Source organism: Phalacrocorax aristotelis, chromosome Z (assembly GCF_949628215.1).
Source record: "Phalacrocorax aristotelis chromosome Z, bGulAri2.1, whole genome shotgun sequence".
Classification (NCBI taxonomy): Eukaryota; Metazoa; Chordata; class Aves; order Suliformes; family Phalacrocoracidae; genus Phalacrocorax; species Phalacrocorax aristotelis.
In genome coordinates, this window is record NC_134311.1 from 17480895 (window position 1) to 17496597 (window position 15703).

General features: G+C 38.4%; 1 protein-coding gene across 2 annotated transcripts in view; it reads left to right on the top strand.

The window, feature by feature from the left end:
* The window catches only part of CSNK1G3 (casein kinase 1 gamma 3), a 77053-nt gene that overhangs the window by 46039 nt on the left and 15311 nt on the right, over positions 1–15703 (top strand). For both annotated transcript variants that reach the window (XM_075078455.1, XM_075078454.1), the window contains exons 7-11: positions 7022–7107; positions 7239–7323; positions 12262–12410; positions 13431–13526; positions 14195–14290. In XM_075078455.1, the coding sequence (XP_074934556.1) occupies positions 7022–7107; positions 7239–7323; positions 12262–12410; positions 13431–13526; positions 14195–14290 (512 nt within the window). The remainder of the gene's footprint in view (positions 1–7021; positions 7108–7238; positions 7324–12261; positions 12411–13430; positions 13527–14194; positions 14291–15703) is intronic.

The following is a 15703-nucleotide window of genomic DNA, read 5'->3' on the forward strand; positions in this document are numbered from 1 at the left end:
AAAGCCACAAGAAAGAATGGATAGTTATATACTGGCTCCTCTGAAAAGGTAGCTGTGACAAAGCTAATACTCAGTAGCTTGTCTCACTTTACTGTAGGAAGTCTCCTTGTCACAGGAGGTTCTCAAATATATACATTATTGTTAGACACAGATGGAAAAGTTTTAGAATGCCTTTCTGAAATCTTTGCAGTAATGTTGCTAAGCCATGCAAAGAAGCACAACCTCATGTAATAACTCTGCTTCAGTTCAGACTCAGAGCAGTGGTTCTTCTTGACCTGATTATTTTGCATGCATTTCTTTGGGTGACAGAGAATTATTCATCATGATCTTTTAGGTCTAACAAACACTGGTGCTCTTAATTTCATAGCCTATCCTTTAAGCAGAGTTTGTTTTTTCTGTATATTCTGTGTTGCACCTCTAAAAACGTAATGTTCCTTTAATGGGTGCATTGGGATTTACAGAACACTGGAGCTTTTCAAGCTGTGTTGTCCGTTTGGTTGCAGAGACAGTGGCATATAGAATACATTCAGCACTGAGGATATTGATGCTAATATACTTTTTTAGGGCAATATTTTTAGCCTGTAGGCAATTTTCCTAGCAACTTGAATGGTCTGATAGCAAAACTAGTGAATGAATTACTGCTTCTTGACTATCCAAGGTGTCAGCTGACCCTTGTGAAAAACAAGTGTGTTTTCAGTAAAGTGGGAGCCTGTCAGGTTCACATTCTGTTATAGGCTGATTTCAAGTATGCATTTATTGAACTGTAACTTGAAGAAAGTATGTTGTTCTTTGATCAAAAGTACATTTTAGGATCCACAGTGTTTTAAAGTGTCATAACAAGTACATAGTAACTAGAAAGACTTTAAATGCTTGCATATGTTTACTTGAAACTTGCACAAAACTACCAAGGCCCACTCTTCTGAGGTGCATATAGAAGGTGATATATAGGCTACATGATGTTCAGTAACAATTAATTCAATAATACTTTGTTCCAGAAACATACATTTGATCAGGGCTTTCTGGTAGTTTTGCGCAAAGCTGGAATAGAACATATTTTTTGCCTATGTGAGAAATAATGTGGCTTTATTCAGATAGCTCTTTGAAGGGAATACAAATGTTCTTCAGGCCTTATCAGCATGTGACTGGTGCGCTTGCTTCTTAAGCGTAACTTCTCTGGGGGATAAAATTACTCCACGCTTATTTTCTAGTCTCCTTTATTTTCAGGAAGGGAGAGAGGGATCCCAGAGAATGTAGATTCTGACTGGGAGCTTAGGGAAGACAAACCTGCATCTGTAAAAAGTTCTACAGTTTCCTGTATTTGCTGGAAATCTAAATTGGAAATTGATTTTGGATTTCCCTAAATTCAGGAAAGCAGCACACTGAATTGTTGTCTAAGTTATTTGCTACAGGAAATGTAGTCACAGGAAGTTGTAATTGCTATAATAAGGCTATCTGTAATGTTCTCTGGGAAAACAACTAATATCCTTGGTTCTATTGGTCTTTTCTTGGTAGTGCTTAACTGTTGAAGAGGCAGAAGTTAGGGTCTCAGGTATTCATTGAAGAAAACTTTTGGGAATGAAACAGCTCTGCTCTTTAATATTAATTGAAAGGCCAAATTTTGTAAATTTTTTTTAAACAGTACTTATCTTCAAACAAAACCAAAACCACCCACCCTACCCTTACCTTTTAAAGTAGATCTCCTCTGTTATGAGAGCTGTCATATGTTCTAGATTTCAAATTGGTTTTCTTGGGAGAAGACCTTTTTGTAATCTAAACCAGCAAAAAATAATTCTACATTTGATTGGTTGTAATGCATTTCCTACTGTAATAACAATAAATGTTTGGACTTAAGATTGTATTAGCTTAAATACTGGAGTTTTTCCAGAAACACAAAGAAAAAAAAAGTTTTCTGCAGTTACAGGCTGTGCTTTGTGGTGAATGCCCTCCAGGAGTCCTAGCAACTTTCAGTCGCCACTTTAAAATTTATTTTTGCTAAACTTTATAGACTGATGGTTCAGGATATGTAGATTGTCACTTTCCATCTACTTTGATTGCAGTAATGAATCTGTGTATCAAACCTTGTAATCATCTAGGGAGCTAATACTGTGTGTTCTGATCCAAATAGTATGTTTCTACTGTTTTAGCATTATTCCTATAGCAAGCAGTGGAGCTTTCTTGGGAGGGGAATGCAGTTGTTTATAATACACACTTACTGAAGACTGAATGTCTGTTTGACCTGTGTTATGGTTACTTTTCCTTGTGGGCTAAAAAAAAGATAGTCTTCTGAATGATGCTCTAGTTTTTGTTTAAAATCAAACTATTTGAATCATGATGATTAATTTATCTATAGCTTCTGAACTAAACAGCTATTAGTTTCTTAGTAATTTAGCTAGCTTCAGGTGACCTCCTTGAGAGAGAGGAGGCCATGTGCCCTAAAGCTTTGTGTTTGTCATCTTATGATCATACTGCCTTTTAAGCAACAGATTCTCTCAATCTCATTAAATTGTGATGCATTAGGATCAGTGTACATTAAGAGCCCTTCCTCCAGCTGATGCTTGAAATCCATTTGTGTTCCAGCTAGCGCGCTGCTAGATTTCTTCCAGTTTTCAGAGGCCCTTCTTCTAAAAATAGCAATACAATCTTTGACTTTCCTGTTTCTCAGGCTTATCTTGAATTCCATAGAAAAGGATATTTGATTACTATTTTTTAATTACTCAAAAGTGATCAGTGAGGAGCTCAAGTGGGTTTTAGATAACAATCCACTTCCCCCAAAATTAAAAAAACCCAAACAAAAAAAACCCCCACCCCTTTAGCAGATTTTCGAGGGCATTCTACATTCAGCTGGTATATCCTAGAAGTAGTTCCCACAGAACTATCCTACAGAAGTATCTCCAGTGGTCCAAAGCTCATTTAAAAAAAAATTCCTCTTAATCTGAAATCATTTCAGGGTAAAGAAATTGGAAGTTCCTCCCTTCATAGAAAGGACTATCAGTGAAGGAGCAATTGCCTCAACAAGGTCTGTGTTGTTCTTTTTTTTTTTTTTTTTTTTTTTCTTTAAAGGAATCCTAAAATCATAGAATACCCTGAGTTGGAAGGGACCCACAACGATCATCAAGTCCACCTCCTGGACCAGCACAGGACAACTCCAAATTCACACCATGCGTCTGAAGGTGTTGTCCAAGTGCTTCTTGAATAGTGTCAGGTTTGGTGCTTTGACTGCCTCCCTGGGGAGCCTGTTCCAGGGCTCCACCACCCTCTGGAGGAAGAACCTTTTTTTAATATCCGGTCTGAACCTCCCCTGGCACATCTCCCTGCCATTCCCTCAGGTCCTGTCATCAGTCACCGGAGAGAAGAGATCAGCGCCTGCCCCTCCTCATCCCCTTGTGAGGAAGCTGCAGACTGCCATGAGGTCTCCCCTCAGCATCCTCTTCTCCAGGCCGAACAAACCAAGTGACTTCAGCTGCTCCTCATGTAACTTTTCCTCTAAGCCTTTCACCAACTTTGTGTCCCTCCTCTGGACACTCTCCAGTAGCTTTATATCCCTAATGTACTGTGGCGCCCAAACGCACCAGCACAGAGCAGAGCGGGACAATCCCCTCCCTCGCCCGGCTGCAATGCAGGGCTTGATGCACCCCAGGGCACGGTTGGCCCTCTTGGCTGCCAGGGCATGCTGTTGGCTCATGTTCAGCTTGCTGTTGACCAGAACCATGATTCTGGAGAAGACTGTTGTCTTTCAGGTGTTTTTCAAAAACTCCCAGAATAATCTTCTCCATAATTTTACCAGGCACAGAAGTGAGACTGACGGGCCTGTAGTTACTGGGCTCATCCCTTTTGCCTTTCTTGAAGGCTGGGTTAACATTTGCCAGCTTCCAGTCAACTGGGACCTCTCCAGATCCCCAAGAGCGTTGAAAAATCATTGAGAGAGGTCTTGCTATGACATCAGCTAGATCTTTAAGTACCCTCAGGTGAATCATCAGGCCCCATTGACTTATAAGGATTCAGTTGGAGCAGCAAGTCCTGCAGTAGTTTGGGGTTGATTGGGAGTTTCATTCTCACAGTCATGGTTCTCTAGCCCAGGGTTCTGGGGTTCCCAGAGCCCACCATTGGTATTGAAGGCTGAGGTGAAGAAAGCTCGAAATGTCTTTGCTTCTTCTATGTCCCTGTTTATGATCATGCTCATCAAGTAATGGGCCAGTGTTATTTCTAGCCTGCCTTCTGCCATTAACATATTTTTAAAATCCCTTTTTATTGTCTAGCACAGTACTGGCCAGCTTCAACTCTAATTGAGCTTTGGCTGCACAAATTTCCTCCCTTCAGTGGCAAACAACATCACTGTACTCGTCCCATGTTGCCTGACCTTACTTACACTGCCTATATACTTGTTTTTAGAAGATCACTGTTCAGCCAATCTGGCCTTCTTCCTAACCTGCTTGATACCCTACATTTTAGAATTGCCTGCTCCTGTGCTCTTAGGAGGTGATACTTAAAAAGTGACCATCATGGATGGACCCCAGCACCTTCAAAAACTTTTTCGCAGGGGACCTCACTAAGTTCCCTGAGCAACCTCAAGTCTACTCTTCTCATATCTGGAGTTGAAGTTGTCTTGGCAGTTTTCCTGCTGTTACCATAGATTTTAAACTTAATGGCTTTATGGTCGCTGTGGTCAAGGCAGCCACCAATTGCCACTTCACCCACAAGATCCTCTGTTAATGAGTAACAAATTGAGGAAGGCACCTTTCCTAGTGGGTTTCCTTAGTATCTGTACCGAGAAGTTATCGTCCAGATAGTGTAGGAACAATCTGGACCTGTTTGTCCCAGTGCGTGGTGTTCCCACTTGATATCTGGCAAGTTCAAGTCCCCTATAAGGACAAGGGCAGATGACTTAGAGGTATCCCTTAGTTCCTTAAAGAATAAATCATTGGTGTCATCCTCCTGGCTGGGTGGCCTATTGTAGACTCCCATAACACGATCAGCTTTATTTATCTGTCCCTTAATCCGTACCCAGAGGCTCTCGGCTGTGCCACCTTCAGCTGGAAGATCCATTCTTTCCATTTCCTCCATTACATACAATGCCACCCCTGTACCTTGTTTGCCTTGCCTATCCCTCCTGAAGAGTCTGTAACCATCCATCACGGCACACTAGTCACAGGACTCAGAAGAGGTTAATTTTTTTTATCAGAGTGACATGTAAAAGTTAATGCAAAAGAGAGGAATTACTGTTCCTTAGCGAGACCAAATTGAACTTTCCAATACCTTTTTGTGGGCCATACCTTAGTGTTGCCCATAGATGGGCCATCTGTTGTGCACTTCTAACATTTTTTTGTATTCTTACCACTGATCTGTCTTGCATAAAACACACGCTGCATTGCAGAAAACATTTGTCATGGGCAGTGCTCATGAAGTATTCATTATCTTCGTATCTACCCTGTCTCATAAAGAGCACAGGACTTCTTCAGGCAACTGGAATCAGTGTTTCCTGCATGTACTGAAACCTGACATGCACAGAACTCTACTGCTTATTCCTGCTTTCTTCTTAACCTGCATGGTTGCATCAGGATAGCGCATGGTCAGCAAATGGGATGTTGCAGGGTTGGCAGAGAAATTCAAAGACCAGATTGGCTGGAGGGTACTCATTGAGAAAAGTGGCAGCAATGGACAAAAAGAGTGGTGGAGTGGACACAAACAAGAAGAGTGCTGGCAAGGGAATTGGAAATGTGGAAACAAGTGAAAGAGAAATGACTGAGAGAGTCTCATATGGCTGGCAGATGTGCCGTGAAGGGTCTAGATGTAGCCTGTGCTCTGAATTACCAAACTGTTTTTTTGTATTTTCATAGGGATTTGCTAGTATATGTCTAATCAGTGTTCAAATTAGAAAATAGCTGAAGAAAACAGAGTAATAAGTAAATTTTTTTTTTAATGAAGGTCAAGAGTTTTTCAGATGCAGTGTATTTGTGGCAATATTTTGTGTTGATCAGATCAAAGCCAGGTTGGATTTAACTTTCCTGTGTTCAAAATCTAAAACACTTTTTCACTTACTTTTCTCCGTTTCTTTTGCTGTCAAAGCATAGTGATTTTTGCCTTTGTGAAAATACTGAGTAGAAACAATGCTAATATTCTGGTTTTCTGCCTTATGTCAGGGAGGAAATAAAAGTTAAGGTAAACTATACCTGTTACTACAACACGTAATACACTGTGTAACAGAAGTTTCAACAGCAGTACAGAATGAAGTCAGGTGGAAATGTAAAAATCTGTTTTCTACTAGTCATTTGAAGCCTTTTACTATTCTGTTACGTTCAGTTTTCCTAAGAATAATGGATTTTATTTAAAAATTATATGAAATGTACTTTGAGAACTTTGAACTTTGCATTGCATTTTGCGTGTTACTTTCCTTTTTAACCTTCTGTGAACTTTTTCAAAGACTGCTGCTGCGCTACTACTGATGAAAAATTGTAGGCATGCCATACATAGACTTCTGTAACTTAGCTTTTAAGTCAGCTGGACTTGAGAGCAGACTGTATGTACATGCCTCTTCATGCTGCTTTCTGATCAGATAATAAGACTTCTGAGCCTTCTTCAATCCACCTCTAACTTACTCGCAATTCCTCAAGGGGTCCCAAGAAACAGACCATCTTTTCCATGATTTTACAGTGGAAAAATGTGTTCAATTAAAGCTTTCTTAAATTGTTTCAAGTTCCCCACTAATGGATAAAAAAATACCATAATGAAAATGCAATTATATATGTAAAAGGTCAAAATGTATTTTAAAATAAGAACAATTTCTTATAGCGAGATAAGTGAAGTACTGTTGAAATTAATATACCTGCACTCTGAATCTGCTTTTTTTGCTTTAGCTGTCTTATTAATGGAGTCCATAATACACAAGTCCCCACCCACATGCTCAGTTTGATTTCAAGTACTTTATACTTCCCATTTTTTTAATGCGATTTTGAAGCTAACCTTTTAAATATAATATAAAATTGTGCAGATCGAATGTTGTCATAATATTTTAATTTTGTTTCAGAGCAAAGTAGACGAGATGATATGGAAGCTTTAGGCCATATGTTTATGTATTTTCTCAGAGGAAGCCTTCCATGGCAAGGTTTAAAGGTAATGGCTTTTTATATCTTCCTCTATCCTGTTTTCAGATAATCGGCTTTTCTTGCCATTATCTTTTACTTTCTGAGAGTTTATCTGCAAACTGTATAACTTCAGAAGCTTGCTTTATTTTTGTGTCATAGGCTGAAACATTAAAAGAACGTTATCAGAAAATTGGAGACACAAAACGAGTAACGTCTGTAGAATTATTGTGTGAAAACCTCCCAGGTAACGTCTACTGTTAATAAAAATGTTGTGTATTGGTTTAGAAAATGAAAATGGCATAGATAATTGTTTAATATCTGTTTTTAAAAATAAAATAATGCTTCCAAATACATGTATTATGTACTATGGTAATAGATAAAAGAACTATCCTTTGAAGCAGCACTAAGCTAATGCTGGTGTTCTTCAAAGATAGATTCTTGTAAAGGAAACATTAAAAAAGTTATGAATCATATTCTTATGGCGATCAACTAGTCTATGCTTGTATTTTCACACATAAAATTTTGTAAGCCTTTTCAGCTCAAATAAGATATCAAATTCCTTTTTAAAACAAGCTGCACTAGGAGCAACTTGAAATAATATTTTAAATAATTTGCAAGTAGTTTCAGGTGTCACTTTAGTTCTCCTTAAGTGCACAGACAGTCAATAAGGTATTGAAAAATTGGGGAGAAGCAAATATGACATTTTTTTAAAAGTTGGACTAGTCAGTGCAGGACAGGGGACATGCACATGACATGGACAGGATTTTGGAAGAAAAAACAAACCTTAAAAAAATAGTCACAATATCATTGATAGGCATAATGGATTTGCTGAGAATAGCTCATGATAAACTGATTTGATTTCCTCTCCTGAAAGGAAATCCTGTCCAAGGCAGGCCATGTAGACTGGAAGTACATGTTTTATGTCATGAAAACTTAGTGCTTTTGCTTTTGATGCTCTTTTTAAATATTCTTGCAAGTAATCTTAAAAACATAATCAAAGAAGAATCTGCTATGGGAAGAAGAGTGTAAAAAAAGATTTGAAGTAGTTAAGTACGTTGTTGCCAGATTTGAAATACAAAATGGTATTCCACAGAGATCTGTGCTTGGTCTGTTCAGTATTTTTGAGTGCCTTGTATAATTGAATGTTTGTTAAACTTGCAAATGATAAGTTTGAGATTTGTAGGCTTGACAGTGGGGTGGGAATGAAGGGATCTTGACAGATTACAAATACAGTCTTAAAAATATAAGTTACACTTCAATAAGTCATATTCAAGGTAGTATACGAAGTTAGGATCAAATCCAAATTAAGAATTGTTGGGTAAAGAAAGGCTCATTAGGTAATGACTTAAAAGTCGGTCGGTCACAAAGTAAATGCAAGTGAACAGTGTAATGCTGCTATTTTTTGTTTGCTTGTTTTTAAAAACATACCTTTACCAAACAGGATATAGCCTGAAAGACACATGAATTGCCATTTCCACTCTACTTATTTTGTAAAGCCTCTTTGTACAACTGAAGCAGTACATTCAACTTTGGGGACCGTACTTCAAGAAAATGTATCCTATTTAAGGGTATCTCATAAAGAAGTGGGAGTGCTTATACGCTATAAATGCTAGGCAGACCACTAAAGATTGATTTAGTCAAGACTGAGAGGAAAGAAGTTCTCCTGTGCCTTTTGACTACTACAGTCATGAAAGGAATCTATTTGCTACAGCCACAGCAGCTAGGACAAAGTAATGGATGTAATACCTAACAGTTAAGTTTAGATTTGAACTCCTGTGTTTCAAATATAGTAAAGAGCATGAAGGGATTGCTGTTGCTTGAGAGACTATGGAGTTTCGTTCACTGCAGTCATGTGAAATAAAACTAGGCAGACAAGGCTATAACCGACTTGCTATGGGATAAGATGGTGTACTGGATGGCCTTTTGAAATTTTTCCCAATCCTGTGGTAAAAATAAGAAATTGATAATGGACTAATGTTTTTCATTTTTATTCTGTGCATTAAAAAAAAAGTAAAACCAAATGAAACTGACTTTTCAGATATTTGCTCTAAGGTCTGTATGAACATAATACGTTTAGTGACTTGACAAAAAATTAAATGGGGTGGGGGGGAACCTTTTCTGGAGTAAATCTTCTCCATCCAGTAATGCATGCATGTCTTGCATGTTTATTTTTATGTAGTTGTTAGAATCCTTTAAAAAAATTAATATCTAATTTAAGATGTACATGGTGCAATTCCTGGAAATAATTATGCATGAAGTAGCTCCATATATCTAGTGGACTGTTTCCACCAAATTTAATCAAGTACATGCTTGTTGACAAGATTGGATCTGAAAGTGGAACAGGGAAAAGATATATGACTTTGGAGAACACAAAAGATAAACTTCTTTGGTGGTACATATGTACCTTTTCATAACAAATATATTCCTGTATGTGGAAGGCTTTGCATGTCAAATATCTGAGCATTTTCTACCTTTTATTGTCCTTGTTGTTGCTTAAGACATAGAATAGAATGAGAAGTACATCACCATCATTTCAATTCTTTTCAGTCCAACTGCAGACTGAGCTAGTTGATGTTCCATAAAGCAAGAGAACTCTGTAGTATAAGTGAAAGGTACTTTGGTCTTTGTCACATATGAAACACATTTTTCATCCCACATTCTGTGGAACTGTACTGTCTTTGAGTGTGCAACACTATTGCTGTTTCAAGCCTCATATAAAATACAAGGAAGGATTTGAACCCTAGAATTTCTCTTCAAATGCATGATAAGGGTGGTATTTGATTTTTTTTTTTGTTAGTCAATTGTAAGAGACTGAGCTGCATTAAATGGCTCAGATCCAGCCTTCATACCTCTAAAGATACGCCTTATGTGCTTTGGGCTCTGGTTTACATTGGGAGGGTACGGTTAAAGAGGTCCCTAGCGAAGTGCCAACATTTCTTTTTACCTTCTTCAAACACTGATCTCCTTGGCTAGTACTGTTGAAGAGTTTTGCTTGTCTGCTGAGCTGGACCTTAGGTGCCAAGCAATTCCTCCTATCCACTGCTCCATCTTCTCATGCCTAAAACATAGCATTTAATACTGCCAGAACTGAGTAATTTGGGATGTCTCAGCACCATTGTCCTGTGGTGCATTCTTGACAGGACCAATATGAGGCTGCCTTACAGCTTTTCGTTATCAAGCTGTTTGCAAACTTTCTCTTCTCCCTCTCTCTACCCCACTATCTCTGAAAGAGTTTAATTTAGTGTAGCTCAGTCTTCGCACTGCCTCTGCACTTCTCAGCCATCTTATGTCAGAAGATAGGCTTCTTACAGCACCTTGTTTGTACCCCAGTACGTCAGCTTTTCCAGACTTACTGGGATGTGATGTGTGGGTCAGGGTGAGCATGCAGTGATACTGTTGTGCTGCTTCTGACATACATATCTCTTTATAGGATCATTGAGTGCTGATGGTGTCTACTTTTAACCTTCATCCTGTGACTTTCTGGTCATATAGAGGTGACCTGTCATGTACTTTGGGACCATGTGAACAGTCTTTTTGGCTTGAAAGTGAGGAGTCATTGCTTTTCTCAGAATGGCTTGCGAGTGGGTTGTTTCTCATTCTTCATGAGCTACAAAGGTTCCTAAACAAGTTAGATTCTAAGAGCTCTATCCACCTGGAACTCATGTCCCAGGACTCAAGTCAAGTGCTTCACCTGATCCATATCAGATTGTGAGAAGTTTTGCATTACTCTATTCCAAACCACTGCAGTGGATTTCTTCCCTGCCCCACCCCCCCTTTTTTTTTTCTTTCTATAACAGGAAGGTATGGATGGATGCAGCCTGAATTAACAAGAATTTCAGTATGGTTAGGTTGTTGCTGTCTTCACTCTTCTGGTACATTAGTTCTTTCTTTTACAACACCTGCTGGAGTGGAAGGACCTGTAGGACTCAGTCTCTTGTGAAAGCTTGTTAACATTTATCTCTTCTTACCATCTGCTGTTTTCTCATACTGTTGTATTTCCACATACCACTCACTTCACTGACTCCTGAAGGAGTTATTGCAAATGTAGTCACATGCTGAGCAGTTTCTCAATGGAATTTGAAGCTTGGGCTTCAGATGTTACTGGGTCCTCCCTTTCAGCCCTTGGATTCTTGTTGTCTTCTGTCCATAAGGATGTTTGTTCCTTACGGCTGTTGCCTCAGAAGCCTCTCATGGCTTATACCCATTATCAAGAATGGGACTTCTGTATGCTCTACTCAGCTGCCAGGAGGTTTGTGCTAGAACTGTTGTCTTAAGTAGAAGGTTCTGGCTGCTAGAGTGCAGTCTGTACTTTGTACCCTTTAACGACTAGGAAAGCTCTTTAGTTTTATCTTTACAGGTTCAGGTTCTTTCAGAAATCTCCCTGGTTGTCTGCACTACTACTGGGAGAATCTTATAATTTCCATGTAACACCTACTCAAATGAATCTCCATTTGTATGCTGACATGGTATTTAAAGAGTGATATTAAACTGACACTGGTCAGAAGTCATTCTACAAGAGCTCAGGTAATCTCAATACTTCTCTGCAGTATTTCTTCTGTTCAGGATATTTGCCACTTCTGTTCAAGACCTTCACGTAACATGATGCATGAAGTGTTCAGTGCTGCTGCAGCCTTTCATAGTCACACTACAGTTACAGCTCCACATAACCTATACTGAGTGTTTTTTGTCAAGTGGGCAACTCCAATTGTCCTTAGACCATACATGTGGATCCTCTCTTAAAGAAAGGAAGGTTACATTCCAGTAACAGGTGTTCTTTGGGATGTAGTCCACCCTCTACTTTATATATGTCCTTGTTTACCTTTCCTTAGGCTTGTCTTTGAACAATTAATTGGAAAAAAAAATATAAATTGAAAAGTACAGGCATTTCTCTCCCCACTTTCTTGGCGCACTGTGGATCAGGATTGGAAGGTTGAATGGAAGATCTCGACAGGGATTGTCAAAAGGGAAAGCAGTGTGTTTTGGGGGTCACTTGGTAGGATATGTTTAGAATATGGCAGTGTACCTTGGCTATTATTACTATTAGGTAACCTTCCTTTCTGGTAATTCACAAATTCATGGTGAACAACTGTTCAGATTTTGTGGAAGTTGCTTTAAAATGTAATAGTTCTGTTTGAGTGCCATTTAAAAAGGTATGGCAATTATGTACTTTCTTATTATATAGAGGAAATGGCTACATATCTACATTATGTAAGAAGGCTAGATTTTTTTGACAAGCCGGACTATGACTACTTAAGAAAGCTCTTCACAGACTTACTTGATCGGAAAGGCTATACATTTGATTATGAATATGACTGGATTGGCAAACACTTGGTGAGTAGAATTAAGCTGGGTTTTCTGCGTGATCAGTTTTGAGCTGGTGTTAGTCTTGAGTTTCAGAATACATGCGTTATTTCATAGCTACTCTGAGTTGTGAACAGCAGCTATTACAAACCTGTTTTCAGATGGATTTTCAAACATTATCTTTTGGCTTGAGATTTTTCATATGAAGTCTCTTTCCAAACATGTACTCTTAATATCAAAGCAAATCTCTGTTCAAATCAAAATGAGGTTGTAAGAATTCAGACTGGCTCTTGAGTTGAAGGAATTTAAAACTTTGCAGGTGATTGTCATTGTCACATGTATATTCTTTCTTTGGAGACTTTCTTCCTCCCAGTATTTTTAAAATGTACTCCTCAGCATCTGAGGTATAGTCCAGGTATTTATCAGTTCATTATGAAGGAACAGTCTATACTTTATTTTCAGTTTTAAAGAAGCATGATGTAGAATATCAGTTTCCATCACAGTGCATCTAAAACTACAAAAAAAATTGTATATGTGTTCTTTAAAGAAAGGGTGAAAGATGAATTTTGCAGAACCTCAAATTGTTTCTTGCTTCTTTTTAATAAGTAGGGAAGGGGTTGTGTGTGTAAGTTGGAGAACTTCGGATTATACATTTTACCCTGACGTTCCTTGTGTGGCTTTCTCTGGAATAATCATAGTATTTTATTGCTAAATCTTTTTTCAGTGTTTAACATTAAAAATTACTTTCAGACTTTCTTCAGCCTTTCATCAGAATGTCCTAACTGCTAACTGCAGAAAATATCAACCTAAAGTCTTACAGAAAATTCATGTCTGATAATACTCAGAATTGCTACTTTATGAAATTGTCTAAGTTTTGGTTTGACTTTTTTTGTTGTTAGTAAATATCTAGTGAAGCTTTTGCTTTAATTTAATTTTGGGTTATGGCAAACTGTCAGATTTAAAGATTAATTTCTATTACAGTCTAGTAGCTTTTGGTAAGACTTAGCTAAACTTTTTTTACTAGTTGCTACCTATTATTTATATTTGTAGCCTACTCTGGTGGGTTCAGTACATTCAGACCCTGCACTGTCATCAAACAGAGACGCATATCAGCCCAGAGACAAAATACATCAATCCAAAAATCAGGTAAAGTGCTCATCTAAGATTATCAGCATTACTTTGTGTTTTGTCTAATGACTTGTGTTATGTTGCTTTTACTAGAATTCCAAAACAAAATTGACTACAGGTTTTCTTTGATTTAAAAAAATGTTTGTTAATGTATTTCTACATTTGTAGACCTTAATATGTCCTAAAAGGTTGCTGCTTTGATGCTATAGATACAATGTAACTTACATCGGTAGTGAATTTTCTCTCTGCTGATGCTTCTTTACATGTTGTTTCTAGTTCTCTTTTTTTAATCACGTCTCTTCCCCATATACTGTGTCATCTATTTGGGTTCTAAAGGGTATGCATAACATTTTACCTTTTTTTTTTTTAAGCCAGGATAATGACCAAGGTGGTAAAAATGTTAGGAATTTAAATCTGTGTCCATTTACCTAAGCTAAGTTATAGGGTTGTGTTGGTGGACTGTTTCTTACTAGGAATTCTGAGTGTTAGTTACTTTACGTCTCTGAAAACGTATGTGTAGGCATATGTAAGTATGCAGATAATGCTGATGTACAATCTATATAGGAGTTAACTATGTAGTGCTTCTGTGCTTTGTAAAAATAATATCTAATAATTAATGTACTGTTTATTTTTTGAATTTTTATTTCTTCTTTTGCATATATTCCTAATGCATTAAAAAATTATAGTCAACAGACCATAGGGCAGCTTGGGACTCACAGCAAGCCAATCCACATCATTTGAGGGCTCACCTCACAGCTGACAGACATGGTGGCTCGGTACAGGTATTTTTTGCTTCTTTGCATGACTTATTCATTTTGCATTATATAATACTACTTTCCTGTAGTGATGATATGATTCCTGTTCTTCATATTAAGCTCACTTTCCAGTAGTGTTCAGAATGTTCCTATTATTCCCTACTTCGCAATTGCCAAACTGATATTAAAACAGGTGCAGAAAACTATGGATTTTCTTGAAGGTGGAATTTCTGCTACATTTTTCTTAGTGAAAGCCTGAAACAACAGACCTCTCTCTTTTTGAGGGAGTATACAAGTGTGTACAAGTCAGTGCAAACAACTGAAGTCTAGTGTCGTGGTTTAGCGGCAGCTCAGCCCCACACAGCCGCTCGCTCACTCCCCCACCGGTAGATGGGGGAGAGAATCAGAAGGGTAACGCTCGTGGGTTGGGATAAGAACAGTTTAATAATTAAAATTAAAAGAAACAACAGTAGAAATGCGGTGTAAAGGAGAACAACGAGAGGCGCAAAGCCCCGGGGGAGGGGGAACGAACCGCCGGAACAAACCGCACGCGCCGCAGCCGGTCGCCGCCCGCCGACCCGACGCCGCACCGCCTCCGCGCTGCCACTGCCCCCCCTCACTATACTGGTCATGGTGTCACATGGTATGGAATGAACCTGCCATTGGCCAGTCGGGGCCAGCGGCCCCCACCATGGCCCCGCCCCTCCCAGCCCGCCCTGCCACGCGGCGGAGCGCGGGAAGCTGGAAAAGTAGCCGCCCCCCACAGTGAGGAGAATTAACCCCTTCTCAGCCAAAACCAGCACATCTAGACACTTGATATGTTATTTAGTTGTATTAGCAACTAAAACACTATTGGCTGAATCCAGTGTTGTTCAAGTCATGTTTTTTGTTCCTAAAGCAAACCTCAAATAGAAGTGTTGAGTGGTGTTTCTGGCTTAAACTTTACTACTTTCGTTCAAACAATAGTTCACTAGAAGGATGTTTCCTAGGGCAGTACTTCACACTTATCATTGGAAAACTGAGGAGAAACCAACAATTTTTTCTTCGTTATTAGTTTATTTCATCTTCAAAGAGCTTTTTTCCCTAGTTTGCTCTTAATTTTACTTTTCGGTGGCTTGCATTTTTTAATATGTTTAGGGGTGATGTTGGAATAATACATAAGGAAGCCTAAATTTAATATAGAAGGATTCAAAATGCAGTTAAAAAAATATTTGCATCTGCTACGTTTTTGATTCTGACTAAGTTACAGATATTTTTTCTGAAGTTCTGTTCTGGAAAAAATTTGTAAATGACAGAAGAAAGAATGAGAAGTCCAGGGTAAAGAAAATAGTGCTGTAGTCTCACCATATCTTCTTTAATAACAATAATAATTCCATATCCTCAAGTGCCTTGAAACTCAATTCAAGCTTAACATTTTCCACGCTTCGCTGCTTTACAAAC